Genomic DNA, 17,707 nt, shown 5'->3' with positions numbered 1-17,707 from the left:
TCATACATATTATTGTATCCTATCGACTTTTCAAACTCTGATCTTACATACTTTTAAATAATTTTTTTTTTATCGACAAAATAGCAATGGAAGTGCTTTTTAATTGCAAGTTCGTTAATTGGTATTCGCTTTAATAGTTTTCACACTTATACATAACAAAGATATCGTGGCGACCTCTCTGTTTAAAGTATATACATACATATAACTAACTTACGTGCTAAGTATTTATGTAAACGTTATACATACATGAGTTTATGATCTCTTGAATTTGTAAGAGAGTTTCGGCACGTGTTCTGAGGTTTTGATTTTTAATTAATTATGAACAATATGAATTACAAATTTGATATATTTTAATATATATCTGTCATATATATCTGTCTTTCCAAAATGCAAGTATCTTGCCCGAATGATGTGAAGATATATAATCTAAGCGCTGGGAAGTCTCTTCCAGAGGTAAATATTTATTTGTTATATCAAATATCGTTCTATACATTTTAATAGTACTAATTTAATTTACGTTAGTGGTTATCGGAACGTAAAAGACGTAGCTTATTGAAGAAAAATGTTGGTAAGTGAACTTTACATAAACCTATTACCTGTTATATAGTGATAAAATATAAATATTATATGTAAATCACAATATCATTTTGATAGATATTCGGCGTCGAATCGAACTTATACAAGATTTTGATATGCCTGGTGTTAGTACTTCAATCAAAATATCAAATGATGGGCAATATATATTTGCGACAGGTATATATAAGCCACGTGTAAAATGCTTTGATGTAAAGAATTTATCTTTAAAATTTGAAAGATGTTTTGACTCTGAAGTTGCTGCTTTTGACATATTATCAGATGATTATAGCAAAGTATGTAAATGTATTTATATTAATCATGTATTATCCATGTATTAATTATCCGGTAATTGAATTTATCATTCTTTACCTTTCAGCTGGTATTTCTACGCTATGACAGAGGCATAGAGTTCCATGTTGCTTATGGAAAATATTATGTAATTAGAGTACCTCGTTTTGGAAGGGATATAAAATATCATTATCCATCTTGTGATCTTTTTGTCGTGGGAGATAGGTTTGGTGCACATTCTTCTCAACACTGTAATCTTTATTTAAGATCTTAAATAGTCAAAATTTACTTTCATTAGCTTGCATTATGTTACAGTAGCGAGATTTACAGAATAAATCTTGAAAGAGGACAATTTTTGCAGTCTTTCTTGACAGAGGCACCATCCATAAATAAATGTGAAATAAATCCTGTTCATCATCTTCTTACTGTTGGAACAGAAGAGGGAAAAGTAGAAGTGTGGGACCCTCGAGTTAGAAATAAAGTTGGTAGTTTGGACTGTGCTTTACATTGTGTTGGAGAAGATAATAAGTATGATAGTATACTGTAATGCAATCTACTGGCAAGTTCTTGATATTTTCACTTATGGCATTTACTTTATTATTATGTAGATTAGAAAAAGTTCCTGCGGTTACTAGTTTAAGATATCAAGGAGGTTTAACACTTGGAGTAGGTACATTGACTGGTCAAATATTATTATATGATATTCGTTCCAGTAAGCCATTTTTGGTCAAAGATCACATGTATGGGTTGCCTATTAAAAATATTGAATTCCATCAAACAATGGATATGGTTTATTCTATGGATAGTTCTATTGTGAAAATATGGGAAAAGAATAATGTGAGTAAAATTTATGAGTCGGTGGATGAGAAAGATGAATAATAATTGCAAACATCTTTGAATACTTTGGAAAAACGTTTTACAGGGTAAATTGTACACATCCATAGAAGCCCAGCACGATTTTAATGATATGTGTGTTATACCAAACACTGGAATGGTTTTAATTGCCAACGAAAATACGAAAATGCAAACGTTTTACATTCCTTCCCTTGGCCCAGCTCCCCATTGGTGTAGTTTTCTGGATAATCTGACTGAAGAACTAGAAGAATTAAATTACGATATCATTTATGATGATTATAAATTTGTAACTGAAAAAGAGTTAGAAGAATTAAGCCTTTCGCACTTGAAAGGCACTAATCTTCTTAGAGCTTATATGCATGGCTACTTTATGGATATTCGATTGTATAAGAAAGCAAGAGATGTAATGAAACCATTTGAATTTGAACAATATAAGAAAAAGAAAATTCAGCAAAAAGTGGAAGAAACTCGCGGTAGTAGAGTACAGGTATTAAATATTTTATTATTCTATAACGTTATCTACGGAATATCATACATTTTTCATCTATATTTATATATATTTGTAGATTCAAAAAATGCCGAGTGTAAATAAAGAACTTGCATTAAAGTTAATGGATGACGAAACAAATGCGAAGAAAAAGAAAAATATTTCTTCCAATCTTCTAACAGATGAACGTTTCAAACAACTGTTTACTAATCCAGATTTTCAAGTGGATAAAAATTCGGCAGAGTATACGTTGTTAAATCCCGTTATCTCACAACTTAGTAAGAGTAAAGCAAAGAAGTTAAAAGCCAAGGCTGAAAAAGAAATGGAAGAAGAGGCGGAAATTGATCCAATGGGAGACGAACATCATGGTTGTACAAATATTTGTATATATATATATATATATATATATATATATATATATATATATGTTGAATTAACTTGATAATGAGACTTATACTTTCAGATAATAGTTCAGATGAAAGCTTTATTCATGATGATAGTAGTTCAGAAGATGAGAAACAATGGGTTAAAGAAATGAAAAATCAATACCGGTTGATAAAAAAGAACGAAAGACAAATGCAAGAGAATGATGAAAGTGTGACAGATAATAACGAACGTATTCAGAATGAACCTCAATTCTATGAAATCAAAGAGGATGTTGAATTTAAAGATGCAAAACCAGTGGCAAAGAAACAAAGCAAGTGCGTATTGTTATATATATAGAGACTTGAGAAATATCAACACGTAAATCTACTTCTACGAATTTATTTTGGTATCTTTTTTATTGTTACCATCATTTTGATTAATTGTTTTAGAGCTACTTTAGGAGAAAGATTGAGAAGAAATGAAAATGAGGGTCTTAAAATTTCTAGTTCACGTGGTAACAGGGAAATGACTTTCTCTATTGAGAAGGTACATATATGTTATAAACGTTATACCTGACATATACAATGTATATAACATGTATATTCTTATATCCATATATATATATATATATATATTTATTTACAGAAACAGACAAAGCGAAGAAAATTACTGGTGAAGAGACATGAAAAGGAATATAAACATCTACTAAGACCAGCAGGAAATTTATCTAAAAGAAAATATTAATATCTATCATTGTATTTAATTTGTTAAATGTTAGGCAATTCTTTTCTAGAATAAAAAATATTTTTACATAATCTATTATTTTGTTCTAAAACATTTATCTTTTCGGATTCCTTTGCTCTATCAGTCCATACTAGAAGTTGTCCATACAACGAATAAAATAATTTATTTCGACGCGATGTATATATGGATATCTTGACAGAGGTGAAGTGTCATCTCAAAATAGTGATATAATAAATTTTATACGCTAGGGTGAATCACGCGGAGTATCGATACAAATGTTTTCTTTTCAAGTTCAAAAGCACTGTGCCCGTTTGTCGAGAAAAATGACATTAGTAAGTTTTACATTATATTTTCCATAATTTTTTAGTTTTACTAGTTATATACTATTTATTATGAAATATATTTATCATATAATATATAATATCACGATTTTATCGTGGACTATTGCCGAATTTGAATTTTAGAAATTAACACTTGACATATTTGTTTGGATAAAAACATAAGGTAATTATTTTTCTATATAGAGCTAATTACTGTTTATTTTGATTTTGAAGATCTAGTTGTTTACATTCAAATCACTATCTATAGATCTATAATTTAATCTAGATCTATAATATAATATTTCACATTTACTTCTTACTTTCCATTTTTGATGGATTACAAAATTCATTTTATCTATAACGTAATTATCGTTAAAAAGAACAAATTACAGATTCTTTCCATCTTATATTATAGAATTAATAAGTGTCATTGTTAATAATAAATTGATAATAAAAGTGTGTATGTTAATTATATTCTAATTATCATTGTTAATAGGTAAACTCGAATAACGAATCAAAGAATGGGAAAGATCCTCCACAGCAAAATCATTCAGGAACGATTCAGGAATCTACACCATCTGGATTGTCAAACTTGCACATGCAAAGTACAGAAGTAAGACTATTTAGCATTTTCCCTTTTAGTACATGTAAGTTATATGTTCTTTTTATTTTACGATAGATTGGTGAAATCACAGAAATGCCAGACTTTGAAATGCTGAATACATCAGCGGTACTTCATTATTGCAAACATAAAATATTAAGACCATATTTGAGATTATTAGGAGTAATGGGCTTAAAGCCAATAAGCAATGATGATTCACAACGATGCACTTGTTATTGTATTTTTGCAAATCTTCATACTTGTCAAGTTGCAATATTTATGTGCATTGGATATATACTACAATACATGGCATGTTTTAGGTAATAACACTTAATATAATACTTTTAATATAACTATTATTAAATGTAATTGGTTTTCTAGAAGAGACAGGGGTTTTTGTTATAAAACAATGCCTTTGAGATTTCAATTTGCATCCAATTTGAATAAGGAAGATTCAGAAGAAATTACTTGCTTTGGAAATGTTATATTTAGTTATCTGGTTCCCAGTATTTTACATTTAGTTGCATACATATATACAGTATATCTGTTCCGAATTAAAGAAAACGAACAGTTACAAAATTTAATGGAACGAGCATTTCTTCTATCTTCTAATTCTGTAAATCGTGGAAATCAAAGGAGACTTGTACGGATATTGTGGTTTTTCATAGCATTGAGTCTTGTATGGATAATTATGGCACTAATTACAGTAAATGTGTTAATGGCTCGAGGAAGCATTATATTTCAATGGCTAGAACACAGGTAAGTTGCCTAATGTAATATTAGTATCATTTAAACGATGATTAAAGCTATACATTTTTTCCCATTGAAGCATATTTAATTCAATATATCCTTGAGTATTCTATTCATACTGTTAGCATTGTTTTATTCTGTACTTCTTCCAAGTTTATTGTTTGCACAGTCCATATCAACTAAAAATAACAATGAAAGTACTTTTAATCGTATGCACATTATGGCATGATATGGTTCAAGGAACAATTATAACCAGTTACTGTTTGCAAGGGCAACTTTTACTGGCGCATCTGTATTTTCTTCGTGAAAAACTACTTCATCATACTTTAGCTCCTATTGATTGGATGAGGGTTTGTAACTTGATTTCTATACAATTGTTTCCTTTAATTCATGTCAATTAGTAGATAAAAAATAAAAAATAACAATTAGAGAGAAAAAAGAAATAGGATGGAAAAACCAGTATTATTTTTGTTATTTCTTATATTACAGGAGATTAGCGAATTTAAAAAGTTATTGAAATATTTTAATAACGATTTAGGGCCAGCTGTATGCATTTACACAATTGTAAATTTATCATGGGCAGCCGCAGGTACAATTTGGTTGCTCCGATATGATAACAGCGACATGAAAACTAATTCTGTCACATGGGTTGAAATAACAAACGTAGTTCTTTGGATTCTAATATCGATAGTCCCTTTTATCCAGGTACATTTGTTTCTATATAAGGATCACAGGCACAAAAGATAATGAGTTCCTTTTTTTTGTTATTTATAGAAGAGTACTTTTAAAATTCAATACATTGTCAATCAGTTCCATACTGTTTCTTACGAAACAACATTATAAATTTGTCACTTATCTTTAAAAGACTTATTGTCATATATTATGTCTTTGAATTTGTCAGAGTTCTCTTTTTTTAATTATCAGATATTAATATACTTCTTCTCACCATCGAATGGCCTAAAAGTAAGAAGATTGATAAAAATTATTTTTCACATTATATTTTTCCTATGTACTCTTATGTGAAATAGAATCAGAATGAATAGTTTGATATTTGATAATTATGCATTTCAAATATTTTAAAGTTCAAAGTATAGAAAAGAAAGTTTTAACTGATACCCTATTATTTTTCAACAGGCAGCACGTTTAACAACTGCTTGTTCTATGATTCAAAGTATCGGACACGAAGTGCGCATTCGACCATTTGTTTATCAAAGTACACCTGGCGAAGATCTTGATACTATACTTCTATACACGTCATCCTTGGAAATGTATGCACGACTCTTTAGGGTACCAATTACGGGTAGATACCTTTGTTTATTTCTTACCATAGGGAGTATCTTGATTCTTACACTAGGACAATGTCAGTTCTTCTAATCATTTCCTACACTTTGATAAATAGATTACAGATATTTATGTAAATTCATATTTTTATAAATATGGATTAAAAAAGGGATCATAGGTAGATAATAATAGTTTAATTTACTAAATATTATAACAAGTACTTTATTTTGGGTATTCCATATATTTTTATATATCATGCACATTCTGTAAAGTGATATGCTTTCAAATTTCCTATAAATGTATAAAAATCAGTGGTCTACTGATAAATTCAATCATACAAAATATCCTTTTTGTATATTTTTCATTCTATACTTATAATTAATACTAACAGCTCTTAATTCAGAGTAATGTTTACATGTTTTGCAAAACAAGATTGTTTTATTCAATTCAATTTGCAAATTTACAATAATTGTATAATTTTAAAATGAGTTTATGATTTTCTATGTAATAATTTGTGTAGATGTGTAATTTTACAATAATTTTATTTGTAATAATATCCTATATAGATGATTTCGGAGAGTTAAAACTTTAGTTTAATTCCTGAATAATTGAAGAATTCGCCTTATAGATCAAGAAATTTCTTTATTGGCCATCAATCGGATGACTTTAAATTTGCTTATAGCTTAAAAACCAGGAAAAGTATTTAGGTAAAACTAATCTTAATTAATCTCTTACGTCCTAAACTTTCATTCGAGCCCTTAAAAGTTAAAAAATTAGTAGTCGAAAAATTTGGATTTTTTCATTCACCTGTCGTTTGAGTATATAATTAACGCTTAATTGAGTATATAATTAACGCTATAATTGAGTATATAATATATCACGCTTTTACGTTCTACAAGGATATCGAAAAATAAATACATGTATAATTCTATTTAAAAAAAATGGTAATGATCTTGAAATTTCGTAAAAAAAAAGAAATGGCTACGAAGAGGAACTATTTTTACCGTTGCATGTGGCCTTTGAAATAATGTAACTTTGTTTTAAGAAGTCTTTTTATACAACATAACTAAAACAGATTATTTACATGATCTCATTTAGCTGGACTAACCTGCACGTAATATCACTATACTATAAAAAAAATCAGTACTAATAAAAACAAACACATAACTTCTTTATCCTACATTTTCCTAACTAGTTTAGTTGTGAATTATAAAATTATAAATAGTCATTCAAAGAAATTTTACTTTTTCATCATAGAAAACTGCTATTAATAATAAAAAAATTTAGAGTAAAAAAGAGACGTTCATATTTAATTATCCTTCCTTCAACACTTGTATGATTTACGTATATAGTAAGGTACGCATACATATGTATGTATGAAAGAGAATGCAAGTTATATGATGCATGTTGTATATGTATATGCTATATTTTTAAGCATTTACAGAATATTTTCGATGAATTAGAAGTGAATTTTATTATTGGAAAAATAAATATTTTTGAACATGGCAAATTTACTATGGTGGTTATATGGGATGAATAAGTGGAATTAAAAGTAATAAAATTATATTTAATATCTGGCTTACTCAGAAATTAAGAATTCGAATAGCAAAACATACACATAACCTATCATAGCGTAAAGTGATACGAAAGTTATAATCATGCCGGTTTTTCAAGAATCGTGTGCAGAGGTAATTTGCAATGTGTTTACAGCATAGTAGTATAAATATTTCAAATATGAAACTTTTTGTACAATTATCTTAAATGTGTTTCAGCAAATTCAAGCTCAAACGATCATTATAATTCATCCTGGATCCATGTATCTTAGGATGGGACGAGCATCTGACTTAAATCCTTGTACAATGCTAAATGCTGTTGCCAGAAAACGTTTAGTTGGAGGGTTAGAATATAAAGACAGTTTGCTACCACCAGCTGTACCACGAGTAAGTTCTTTTTACAAATAACACTTTTATAAAGATGTTTCATTTTTTATTGTTTTTAGTAGACAAAAGAGCTGACACAAGCAATGGAGGAATCTCGTCTACAAGTATCTCATACATTACAATCTTGTCTGCAATCCGATGGAAGAAGAAGATATGCTACGCCACCCCAACAAATAGCTGCTTTTAATCGCAGATCCAATCCAGAAATATCATCTCCATGTAGTGTCGAATGGATAAAAACAGATAAAGACATTGTAGTTGGAGATGATATATTATCGTTGAATCCAGATGATAATTTCAATATTCACTTTCCATATAGGAGAGGTGAACTTAACATTCATTCTCGTCCTGGTGGTAGCTTAAGATCTGTTATGGCTGATTTAAAAACGATTTGGGAATATGTTCTCACAGAAAAAATGGACATTCCTTTAAGAGATTTGAAACATTATCGTGCTGTTCTTATAATTCCAGATATTTATAACAGGCAATATTTAAAAGAATTAACAACGCTGATGCTCTGTGATATTGGATTTGGAGCATGTTTTTTATTACAAGTTGGTACTAATATTTTTTTTTGTTCTTAGAGTATTCTATTGTTGGTGAATTAATATTTCACTACGTTTCAAAGGATCATGTGGCAGCTACATTTGGTGCAGGACTGGGATACGCATGTGTAGTTGATGTTGGAGATCAAAAAACATCAGTTTCTTGCGTAGAAGATGGAATCTCTCATAGAAATACTAGAGTACGAATGGATTATGGCGGAGGAGATATCACTCGGACATTCTACTGGCTACTTCAGAAATGCGCTTTCCCTTACAAAACATGCGATCCATCTAATAAGCTAGACGCGTTACTCTTGAGTCAATTAAAGAAAGATTTCTGTCACGTTGATTTGAATGTATGTGGATCTCAGGAAAAGACGTTTGTAGTTCGAAAACCGAAGCAACAAACCGAGAAATACACTCTACAAGTAGGCGATGAGTGTTTGGTCGCACCTTTAAGTTTATTTCAACCTGAATTATTTAAAGTTACTGGAACACATAGCGTACATATACAAAAGAGGTCAATGGGAGATCCGGAAGACCCGCACGACGAAAATTACCTGCGAGAAACGAGTGTATGTAGATTTACATAGAGAGGTGAGTGTGCTTATTTTTCTAGTATGAACATTAGTTTTGTTACTAACTGTTTAGAGAAGAGGTATGAAAGAAAATCTTGAGCAAACATCTGAAATGCAAGAAGAAGCAACTGCACCAACTGTAGCAGGGGAAGAAGAAGTGGTCGTAGATGCTGTAGATTCAGCACCGACCTTATCGAATCGCGATCTGGATGCTCCACGTGACTTTGTAGTAGGTCCCCAACAACTATTAGGATTAGATCATGCTGTACTTCAAAGTATCGATCGCTGTCGTATGTATATTCAGTTGACTCATCAAATGTGTAATATATATATTATATATAATAAACTTTAATTACTGTTGCATTTTTGATAGCTACGGAAGATCTGAAAAGAAAAATGTACAGTTGTGTACTTGTTGTTGGTTCTGGTATGAAATTTCAAGGTATAGGTATGTGGCTACACAATCGGATTTCTCTTCAAATTCCCTACATGTATAGGGCTGGTATGTATATATATATATATATATCTATGCCGTTTTGTCTTTAAATAAAAAAGATACTATATATTATATTTTGCATATAATGCAAAGAACAATTGGATATCATAACACAACCAAAGGAAATGGATCCTGGTATGACAGCATGGAAAGGAGCAGCAATTCTAAGTTGTTTAGAATCTGCTCAAGAATTATGGATTGGTCGACAAGAATGGGAACGAGCAGGTGTCAGAGTATTGAGAGAAAGAGCACCATTTATGTGGTAAAAATGCTTGAATAAAACATTTTTCTAAAATTAAAAAATTTTAATGTAAAATATTAAACTTAAATTTTGATTTGGCCACTTTTTTCAATTATGTATTACATATATCATTATCTACCATATAATATTATCACCTCCCTATCTTTAAGCACTTAAATTTAAGTAATTAAAAATAAAACCTTATTTTAAAAATATAGAATTTATAGTACATATTATATACCTATAACATATCCATTAATCTAACTTTAGTTTTATCATTTCTATGATACATAATAATGTCAGCTTCGAGCAGGAAGTTTACAAAATCCAGAGTTTCCGGTGTAACATCTACATACAGATCATTACCACCTCTTGTGTACGACGTTGTCAACTCCTGAAAATTTATGCCCATTTGTTCTACCTTTTGAATAATAAAAATTTTTGTATGACTTTAAATATTCTGTACTTACCCCTAAGAACTCTTTGAAATTCTGATTTTCTGGGAACAACTTTTCTACTACTGCATGCTAAGCATTTACACATATATAATTATAATAGATTCATTATAGATAAAACGTTAAATACTAAATTTATATATTTATATTTTTTTGTCATACCAAGTCTTTTTTTATAGTTCGAAACATACGTTTCGCTATAATATGTTCCGTATTATAGGTTGTATTGGCCGTCAGTTCGTTTGCACCTAAGTAGGCTTCTTTCATCTTCTCCAAACCCATTCTTTTGTTTTGCAAGCTGAAACAAATATATACGATTTTATAGAATGTCAAACCAAAATAATTACAAAGTGATACTCTATTATTTTACGAACTGAGATATATCGTTTTTAATATCCGAAAGTTGCGTCTTCATTTTTTCAAAAAGTTGGTGAGCATTTTGAACTTCCTTTTCGAGTTCTGTTAAGACTTCAACGTGCAAATCGGACGTTTTAGGAATGGGATAATCTTTTGGTTCTTCTAAAATAATTTTATTAAATAAACTGTTACACAATTTGTGTTGCTTTTTTCTTACATCTTCTGGATTGCAAGCTTTATTCAAAGCGACTTGTTCGTAATTGTTCGAAATTACATTCATCGTGTCTTCTATTTCTTTTTGTCGCTCCGCCTGAGTTTCTTTTAGAGCTTCGAAAGTATCTTGCAACGTATATTCCATTTTTTTCTCTTCTCTTTCAGACTTTATCGTCGAAACAAGACATTTATCACGAAACTCTTCTGTGAAATGGCGTGAAACCAAATATGTATGTACACCCGTTTTTCATTAAACGTTACATTGCTCTTAAGTCTTAAGTCCGATGGAGACTAAATTGTGATTGGTATATCTTGAAACCATTCCTGTACATGCTTGGTACGTAAATATGTCTGACAACTCTGTTGTCTGCTAGGATTGAGGTTAAGTCGGTTATTTGGTCAAAATGATGTGTAGCCGAATAAACTTTGTTTTGAAACATTTTTACAAACGACCGACTTGGAACTGTCGTTTGTGCTCAACAATTCCACAAACAAGTAAGTACAAACACGGAATTTTTATTCATTTTCTCGTTGTATCAGAATCTTTAGTCGAATAGAGGTTATATTGATAATAATGTATAGTTGAATAAATTTCACTGTAAGAAATTCTTGCGAACAATCGATCTAAAATTGTCGTTTACGCTTGCCAATTACACAAGTAAGTAGATAAATCGAAATTTTCATTTATCTTCTTGTCAAGTCAAGTGCAAGTTATATTTTTAGCTTTATTGCTTTATCTCTATAGCTATCGAATGAAATTATTAATATATAATTTACAGCAGATGAAAGGGATCCTGCTCCGTTTTTCTTCGATAGACACGTACAGGAATTATTGACGACCTTGACTCGTATCAATTATGAAAAGGTTTTTGCAGTACGCAGAGATGGAACGCCGTTGGAGGTTCCACAGTATAGTTTTATGACAGATGAAGAGTTACAAGAGGCACGAGCTCAAATAGGAGCAAAAGCAAAAAGACGCATTCAGATGCCACCTGTTGTGAAAACCAAATCAGACGAGGTTGAAGTACTGGTCAAAGAACCTGAATTACAGGGTTACGAGCAATATAGTCTCGTGTTTACAGATATATCTTTTGGAAAAAACAATAGAAGCAGATTAATTGTGATACGAGAGCCAAACGGTACATTGAGACAAGCAACTTGCAACGAGAGGCACAGAATGAATCAAATATACTTTCCTATAAATGGTAGAGAGATACACACTCCACAAATGTTCTTCCATCCATACTTGAGTGTAAGAAATGTTTCAATATTCCTTTCTCTTATAAAAAAAATACTTTTTAACGATCTCTTTTATCAGAGACTTAAATATTCATTAAATCATATATAATCGTTGCTTGAGATCTGGTTCTGCCGCCGTCTCACTGTTATTATTTATAATTTACTTTGTATCTCATGTACATATATATATATTTTCATTTAATGCGTAATATATTTATAGGATCTATTGGACAGAGGAGAATTCGAATTCATCCTAGATAGGGCGTGTGTGCAGTTTGAACCTGATGATCCAGAATACCACAGGGTTACGAAAGAAGTGTATTCCTATGTGTATAAATTAAATAAACTCGATGCTCTGCGATCTACGAGGCATTTTGGTCCGTTGGTGTTTCAACTTGCCTGGGAGAATAATATCGATAAGTTGTTGTTGGAACTGATCGACACTGAAAACATAGAAGAGGCAGGCGCGCTGGTACGGTTGTATCACGCGCTTCATCCTGATGTTAAGTCGGCTCAGGAAACGATACACGAGGACATGGAATTAATCAAAGTTTACGCCGAATTGGATTCTCCAGAGCGATACGCGATATCAAACGCTATACAGAGGTACAATAAAATGCAAAAGGAGAAACAGAAGATGGAGAAGGGTATAATGAAAGCACACGGGCTGATCGACGACGAGGGCGTGTAACCGAGAACGTGAACGATCGTTGGAGTTCGCCGTTAGGTCAGCCAACCGCTTTGTTGCTTTTTATTTTATATACAAATACTTTGCATTTGCAACTAAATAAAACCGGTATACAATCAGAATAACAGAATTTCGATGATTATTAATCGATTATTTTATTACGTGATAGTTACTTACAAACATTTACAAATGTAACAAGTCAATTCGATTTGGCGTACAGGATCGTCGGAAAACATTACATATCGATTATTGGCTAACATTCTGGAAATAACTGAATCGATTTCGGGTCCCGCTTTTGCGTCTCGCGGTCGAAAGGTGTGGCACCGATATTTCACACCTCTCGAGGGAGAAATTATTGCCTGGGGATGGGTTGGGCCATGGATAATAGACCATGAGCCATGGGGTGGTTCTGGAGGATGAGATGCGACTCGGTTACGTAAAATAGGAAACGCATACTTTCGTGAGTAGATAAACGGAGGAACGAAGGAAGGATGGTAGGACAGGGAAGGGATCGAATCGGCAGAAAACGAAGAAGTGCGCGTTGAGAGAAAGCAGCTTTGTACAAATGCAAATTATGCGACTGGAGGCTGCTGCATGTAAGTACCTACTTGTCGTGAATGGAACAATATACAAGTCCGACTGTGAAGATCGAACGAGAAGTGCTTGTTCGTTGGGATCGTGTACCGTCTTGATCGTTTAATGATTTGATAAACACTCGCAACTGAATACTGTGATCGATCGTTATTATCCATATTCTTATTCATATTACTTCTTATCGTTATATGTATATTAATTATTACTTCCATATAGATGCGTTTCATGGTGTACGTAGAAAATAAATAATAGCCACGATTACGATCGGCGTAGTAGACGAAATCTTTACTAATCGACTATCGAAGAATGACGACGCGACGAAAGAAAGGGAAAACCGCGGCAAGCAATAATTCCAGTTGAATAGGAAAACGAACGGAAAGGAAGAAGCACGGAATCAAACCTATCGGCTATTAGGCCTCTCGAAGCAAAGTATGCGCATATCGATTATATAAATGTGTATCTCTGATTTTTGTCGAGCACTGGGAAGCACGGTTACCTTATTCCGTTTAGCTCATCGCTAGTCCGACATCTCTCTACGACCTCGATAACAAAAGCAGCGGGTATTCTTCTTCGCTGTCAACGTTACTACCGAATCTTACATCATATCATCGTTCTCTACTCTCATTCTTCTTTCTCTCGCGCTTCCTGCGTTCTTTTTAATAGGGATACATACCGCGAATTTCACTAACAGATCACGCGGCCTCTTAAAGGCTGACAGAAATTTGGGATTGGCGCGTGACAAGCGTGCGATATGCTCTATCAACGAACTCTGACGCGATTCAAGCGAATCAATTTAATCAGCTAATCGAATTAGGAATGAACGTTTGGCGTGGAATAGCGCGGCGAATCGTTCCAAGAACGCGCTAATTAGATGTAGGTTTGGGATTAGGTTCGATCGGTCGAAGATACGGCAAATTCGTGAAGCCAGCAAACGATCGAACGAGTCGGTCATCACATGATACATCGAATGATAATTTACATGCCGATCTCACGAGATTTCGCAGAAATTTTTCACGAAACGAACCATGCTTTGGAACGAATCGACAAGCAGTTTGACAACGCCGTGTAAACACTCGCTGCATTTTTCGATCGGTAAATATTGAGCAATGTTCCTTTCGATCTTGCCATTGTCCGTCGAAAAATCGATCTTCTTCGGAATTTCCATTATTGGAGAATCGATTCCAATATATTGGAATTATTATGCCAATATAATGGAAATAAAGCATTAACCGAAACGCGTTTACCGCGACACGAGATAAGGTCGCACTCTACCCTCGCGTTTTCCATCGAGGTTACATCTTTTTTTCTTTTTCCGATCAAAGCTACTTAGAAACATACGAAGAATCTTTCACACACCGTGACTTACAAGTAAATATAAGGAGAGATATAGCTTCGTTCAGCGCGGTCGTTAGCACTTTGTGCGAGTTCGTACATAGCCGGTTCTTAGACAGGAATAAACGTTCCCATTAAACGTTCTCTGCCAAGGATATCTGACGTGACACGACAGTGTATTACGACGCTGTTCTGCTGCTTCTCTATCAATCTAACTCTATTCGCTTAAATATTCGTTTATATAGAAATTCTCATCTTACTCCTGTGCTTTGTGTATATAAATTTATCGTTTCTCTTTCGTAGATATAGTTAGATATACTCATAGGTATGCACGATAGACCACGATCATAGCGACAGTCGGTTTTATTCGCTCGAAGTTAGCAGAGCTTGGCTCGAGGAGAAAACGCGAGTAAAGGGGCGTGTCGTTTTATCGGTTGTTTATCGGCTTTCGCTCTCCATTTTGGCACAATCGTCGCTACAGCTTGACGTATGCTCGACGATACAATCATTGTATCCTGCCTAAACCAGGAACTGGATCTTCCAATTGCCTAACTTTTTTTTATTCCTAAACGATCGTGAGGGGATCACTCCCAGCCTCTTTCGCCTCCCTATTATTATGCGTCCGGATTATGCGTTCCGAAAGAGAGAGATTGCGCTTTTCGTTTACGATTAGTAATACTATATATCGTTATTAATTATGATAATCGATATTATAAATTACGCGTGACTCGCTAAGTTCTCTACGCTGTTTTCTCTACTTTCCAGCCGACGAGGTCGCCTCGTCGCGATCTAATCTTCCCACAAAAATCGCCCTTTCGTTCCCCAGTTTTTATCCTTCGCTTGCTTAAAACGCGGTTAACTCGCGAGCACGACTTCGGCGGCAGCCACGTTTACGCTCGCCTCGAGCAACGAACGGCTTCTCGGTCACAGAATATCCGTTTCGTAGATCTTGCTAGTAGTAGTGGTAGCCGTCGTACTCGCAGTGCTGCACGTCGTTGACGCTACGGCGGAAACGCTCGCTGCCGACGTGTTACAAGCAACGATCGCTGTCTGACTGCCGTTAGATTCGCCGGAGCTGGTCGTTGCGATTACGTTGGACGCGACGTTGCAGTTGGCCATCCTCTGCTGATCGTTCGACTCTTCTTGTCGCGCATGAACGCCATCCACAGAGACTACCTCCTGAGCAACAGAGGGCTGTTTAGCAGCAGTTAGACTAGTTAAGGATCCAGAGCTGGCAGTGCTCAGTCCCAAGCCCATCTTAGCCAACAAATTACTCTCGGATCCTGTCTTCTTCAAAAGATCTGGTGGCGCAGGCGGAATTGTAGTCAGACCCGCCGTGTTCCTCTGTAACTGTTGCAGTCTTGCGTATTGCTCCTGCAGAGCCTTCTGTTTACGCAACAACTCCTGATGCCGTTGCTCCAGCTGCTCCTGTCTACCCTTCTTGCTCTGCAGACCTTCCTGCGAGTTGACGCTCTCGCAGGAACTAGAATTGCTGGTGGATAGCACGGCTGACGACTGAGAGCTCGTTGAGTTGTTATGAAGCACTGGATTGGGTGCTGTGCTCTCGAGCGTAGCCACAGGCTGTTCTGTTGGTAGAGCCATGGGAGGCTTGCCCTCTTTAACAGGAAGGGTACCGCGTGCCGGTGGCCTTCGGAGCGTGGCGTTGGCGCTCTGTAAATTATAAGAATGGTTTCTAGGTGGTAGCTGAGGGCTGGTGGGACTAGCCAAGGGAGACCTGGAGCTGGTGCGCGGCGGTGGAGGCGGTGGCACCCTTCTGGCGCTGGCCAGCTGAAGTAGCTCCGCGTTTCTCTCAGGCACCGGTGGCTTTTGTCCGGGAACGAATCCTTGCGGCAGCGTGGGCAGACTCGGCTGCTCCTGCAGGGACACCTGAAGTCTCGCTATGGGGGGCGACGTGTCTGTGTCTGAACTAGACGGATAAGAGTGCAATCTGCGAAGCGTTCCTCCGGCGTTTGGTGGCCCTGCCGTTGGCGCCAGTGTTCCGCCGCTTGGTAACAACGTCCCACTGGAAGAATCTACGCTCCCCTTCCGTCCTATGTCCGAGATGCACGGCGGCCGACCCGTTGTTGCCACCGTGGATGCACCGACTGCCTCTCCTCTGCTTCCTGACCTGCCCAGCTCGGAAAGCATCGTCGAGGAGCCTTGCGCGTGACCTAGCTGCGAGCTTGGCCTCGAGAACGTCTGTAGTTCGTCTAACAGAGCGTCGAGTGCGTTCTCCGGACGCTGCTGATGGGTGGCGGGTGGCTCGTGAGGGTGGGGCCCTCCCCCGATGACGCTCGCTGACCCCACGACAGTGCGTTCCGCTGGCACAGGGGCAGCTGCCTGCGTTCGATACGTGGACGACCGGTTATCAAAGACTGTCCTCTTCGGCTCTACGAACGCGACTGTACACGGCTGGTGTACGCATGGACGCGAGGCCGATCGAGCTCGATAAATCGAGCTCTCTCGGTCTTGCGGCTTGCAACTTGCGGATGGAGGCTCGAGCGATCGTCGAAAGTTGTGTGTGAGATGGGAGATAGTAGAAAGAAAGAAGATCTTTGATGGTTATATGCGGCTTCGATGTGATCAACTTTCGATGACGCCGAGAACCGTCGCAGAGGGCGGTGCGCCATTGTGATCCGGGATCGAATGTATTTCCAGGAAATGAGGAATATATAGCGACTTACGAAACTATTTGCAATAACTATGACGCAGGATTTCTCGCTATTGAGACTCGATTGTATTTGAAAGTAATCCGAAAACG

At 35.2% G+C, this 17,707-nt stretch overlaps 5 protein-coding genes across 28 annotated transcripts in view; 3 read left to right on the top strand and 2 right to left on the bottom strand.

The window, feature by feature from the left end:
• The first annotated feature begins 95 nt into the window (after positions 1-95).
• LOC117217132 (nucleolar protein 10) lies at positions 96-6,408 on the top strand. The gene is made up of 16 exons (XM_033464495.1): positions 96-453; positions 523-568; positions 655-869; positions 953-1,089; positions 1,180-1,392; positions 1,473-1,701; positions 1,787-2,206; positions 2,286-2,574; positions 2,670-2,907; positions 3,022-3,118; positions 4,133-4,249; positions 4,316-4,557; positions 4,619-4,996; positions 5,157-5,337; positions 5,477-5,692; positions 6,122-6,408. Exons 1-16 carry the CDS (start codon positions 388-390, stop codon positions 6,359-6,361), a joined length of 3,324 nt encoding a protein of 1,107 aa, XP_033320386.1. The 5' UTR covers positions 96-387; the 3' UTR covers positions 6,362-6,408.
• A 1,308-nt stretch (positions 6,409-7,716) lies between these two features.
• On the top strand, positions 7,717-10,130 carry LOC117217125 (actin-related protein 8). 2 transcript variants are annotated; one of them, XM_033464481.1, is made up of 7 exons: positions 7,717-7,956; positions 8,041-8,208; positions 8,271-8,762; positions 8,837-9,328; positions 9,405-9,621; positions 9,705-9,833; positions 9,921-10,130. In XM_033464481.1, the coding sequence occupies exons 1-7, from the start codon at positions 7,927-7,929 to the stop codon at positions 10,091-10,093; spliced, it is 1,701 nt and encodes a 566-aa protein (XP_033320372.1). In that variant the 5' UTR covers positions 7,717-7,926; the 3' UTR covers positions 10,094-10,130. The 2 variants fall into 2 exon arrangements, with proteins under 2 accessions (XP_033320372.1, XP_033320373.1); XM_033464482.1 differs by lacking the exon at positions 7,717-7,956 and having other exon boundaries at positions 8,067-8,208; positions 8,268-8,762.
• An 8-nt stretch (positions 10,131-10,138) lies between these two features.
• Positions 10,139-11,338, bottom strand: LOC117217128. The gene is made up of 4 exons (XM_033464486.1): positions 10,898-11,338; positions 10,686-10,821; positions 10,539-10,595; positions 10,139-10,462 (listed from the first exon to the last, which is right to left on the bottom strand). Exons 1-4 carry the CDS (start codon positions 11,236-11,238, stop codon positions 10,310-10,312), a joined length of 687 nt encoding a protein of 228 aa, XP_033320377.1. The 5' UTR covers positions 11,239-11,338; the 3' UTR covers positions 10,139-10,309.
• A 48-nt stretch (positions 11,339-11,386) lies between these two features.
• On the top strand, positions 11,387-13,150 carry LOC117217127 (28S ribosomal protein S22, mitochondrial). The gene is made up of 3 exons (XM_033464484.1): positions 11,387-11,588; positions 11,873-12,345; positions 12,553-13,150. The coding sequence occupies exons 1-3, from the start codon at positions 11,498-11,500 to the stop codon at positions 13,021-13,023; spliced, it is 1,035 nt and encodes a 344-aa protein (XP_033320375.1). The 5' UTR covers positions 11,387-11,497; the 3' UTR covers positions 13,024-13,150.
• A 6-nt stretch (positions 13,151-13,156) lies between these two features.
• Positions 13,157-17,707, bottom strand: part of LOC117217118 — a 180,006-nt gene continuing 175,455 nt past the window's right edge. For 18 of the 23 annotated variants that reach the window (XM_033464445.1, XM_033464444.1, XM_033464453.1 and 15 more), the window contains one exon: positions 13,157-17,286. In XM_033464445.1, coding sequence (XP_033320336.1) covers positions 15,871-17,286 — 1,416 coding nt within the window. In that variant the 3' untranslated portion in view covers positions 13,157-15,870. The remainder of the gene's footprint in view (positions 17,287-17,707) is intronic. The other 5 variants (XM_033464463.1, XM_033464464.1, XM_033464465.1 and 2 more) reach the window with 2 other exon arrangements.

The sequence above is a fragment of the Bombus bifarius genome, unplaced genomic scaffold (assembly GCF_011952205.1).
Source record: "Bombus bifarius isolate JDL3187 unplaced genomic scaffold, Bbif_JDL3187 scf7180000007974, whole genome shotgun sequence".
Taxonomy (NCBI): domain Eukaryota; kingdom Metazoa; phylum Arthropoda; class Insecta; order Hymenoptera; family Apidae; genus Bombus; species Bombus bifarius.
This window is presented reverse-complemented; position numbering and strand designations above follow the sequence as displayed.

Bases quoted from the DNA above. Each gene is read 5' to 3' on its own strand.
- LOC117217132 (XM_033464495.1), top strand. From the start codon at position 388: ATGCAAGTATCTTGCCCGAATGATGTGAAGATATATAATCTAAGCGCT. The intron at 1,702-1,786 runs GTGAGTAAAATT...AACGTTTTACAG, and splicing joins AAATATGGGAAAAGAATAAT to GGTAAATTGTACACATCCAT. The intron at 3,119-4,132 runs GTACATATATGT...CATTGTTAATAG, and splicing joins TGACTTTCTCTATTGAGAAG to GTAAACTCGAATAACGAATC.
- LOC117217125 (XM_033464481.1), top strand. From the start codon at position 7,927: ATGCCGGTTTTTCAAGAATCGTGTGCAGAG. The intron at 8,209-8,270 runs GTAAGTTCTTTT...TGTTTTTAGTAG, and splicing joins TACCACCAGCTGTACCACGA to ACAAAAGAGCTGACACAAGC. The intron at 8,763-8,836 runs GTTGGTACTAAT...TACGTTTCAAAG, and splicing joins GAGCATGTTTTTTATTACAA to GATCATGTGGCAGCTACATT.
- LOC117217128 (XM_033464486.1), bottom strand. From the start codon at position 11,238: ATGGAATATACGTTGCAAGATACTTTCGAAGCTCTAAAAGAAACTCAG. The intron at 10,822-10,897 runs GTTCGTAAAATA...TATTTGTTTCAG, and splicing joins ATTAAAAACGATATATCTCA to CTTGCAAAACAAAAGAATGG. The intron at 10,463-10,538 runs GTAAGTACAGAA...ATAAATTTTCAG, and splicing joins ATTTCAAAGAGTTCTTAGGG to GAGTTGACAACGTCGTACAC.
- LOC117217127 (XM_033464484.1), top strand. From the start codon at position 11,498: ATGATGTGTAGCCGAATAAACTTTGTTTTGAAACATTTTTACAAACGA. The intron at 11,589-11,872 runs GTAAGTACAAAC...TATAATTTACAG, and splicing joins CTCAACAATTCCACAAACAA to CAGATGAAAGGGATCCTGCT. The intron at 12,346-12,552 runs GTAAGAAATGTT...ATATATTTATAG, and splicing joins TCTTCCATCCATACTTGAGT to GATCTATTGGACAGAGGAGA.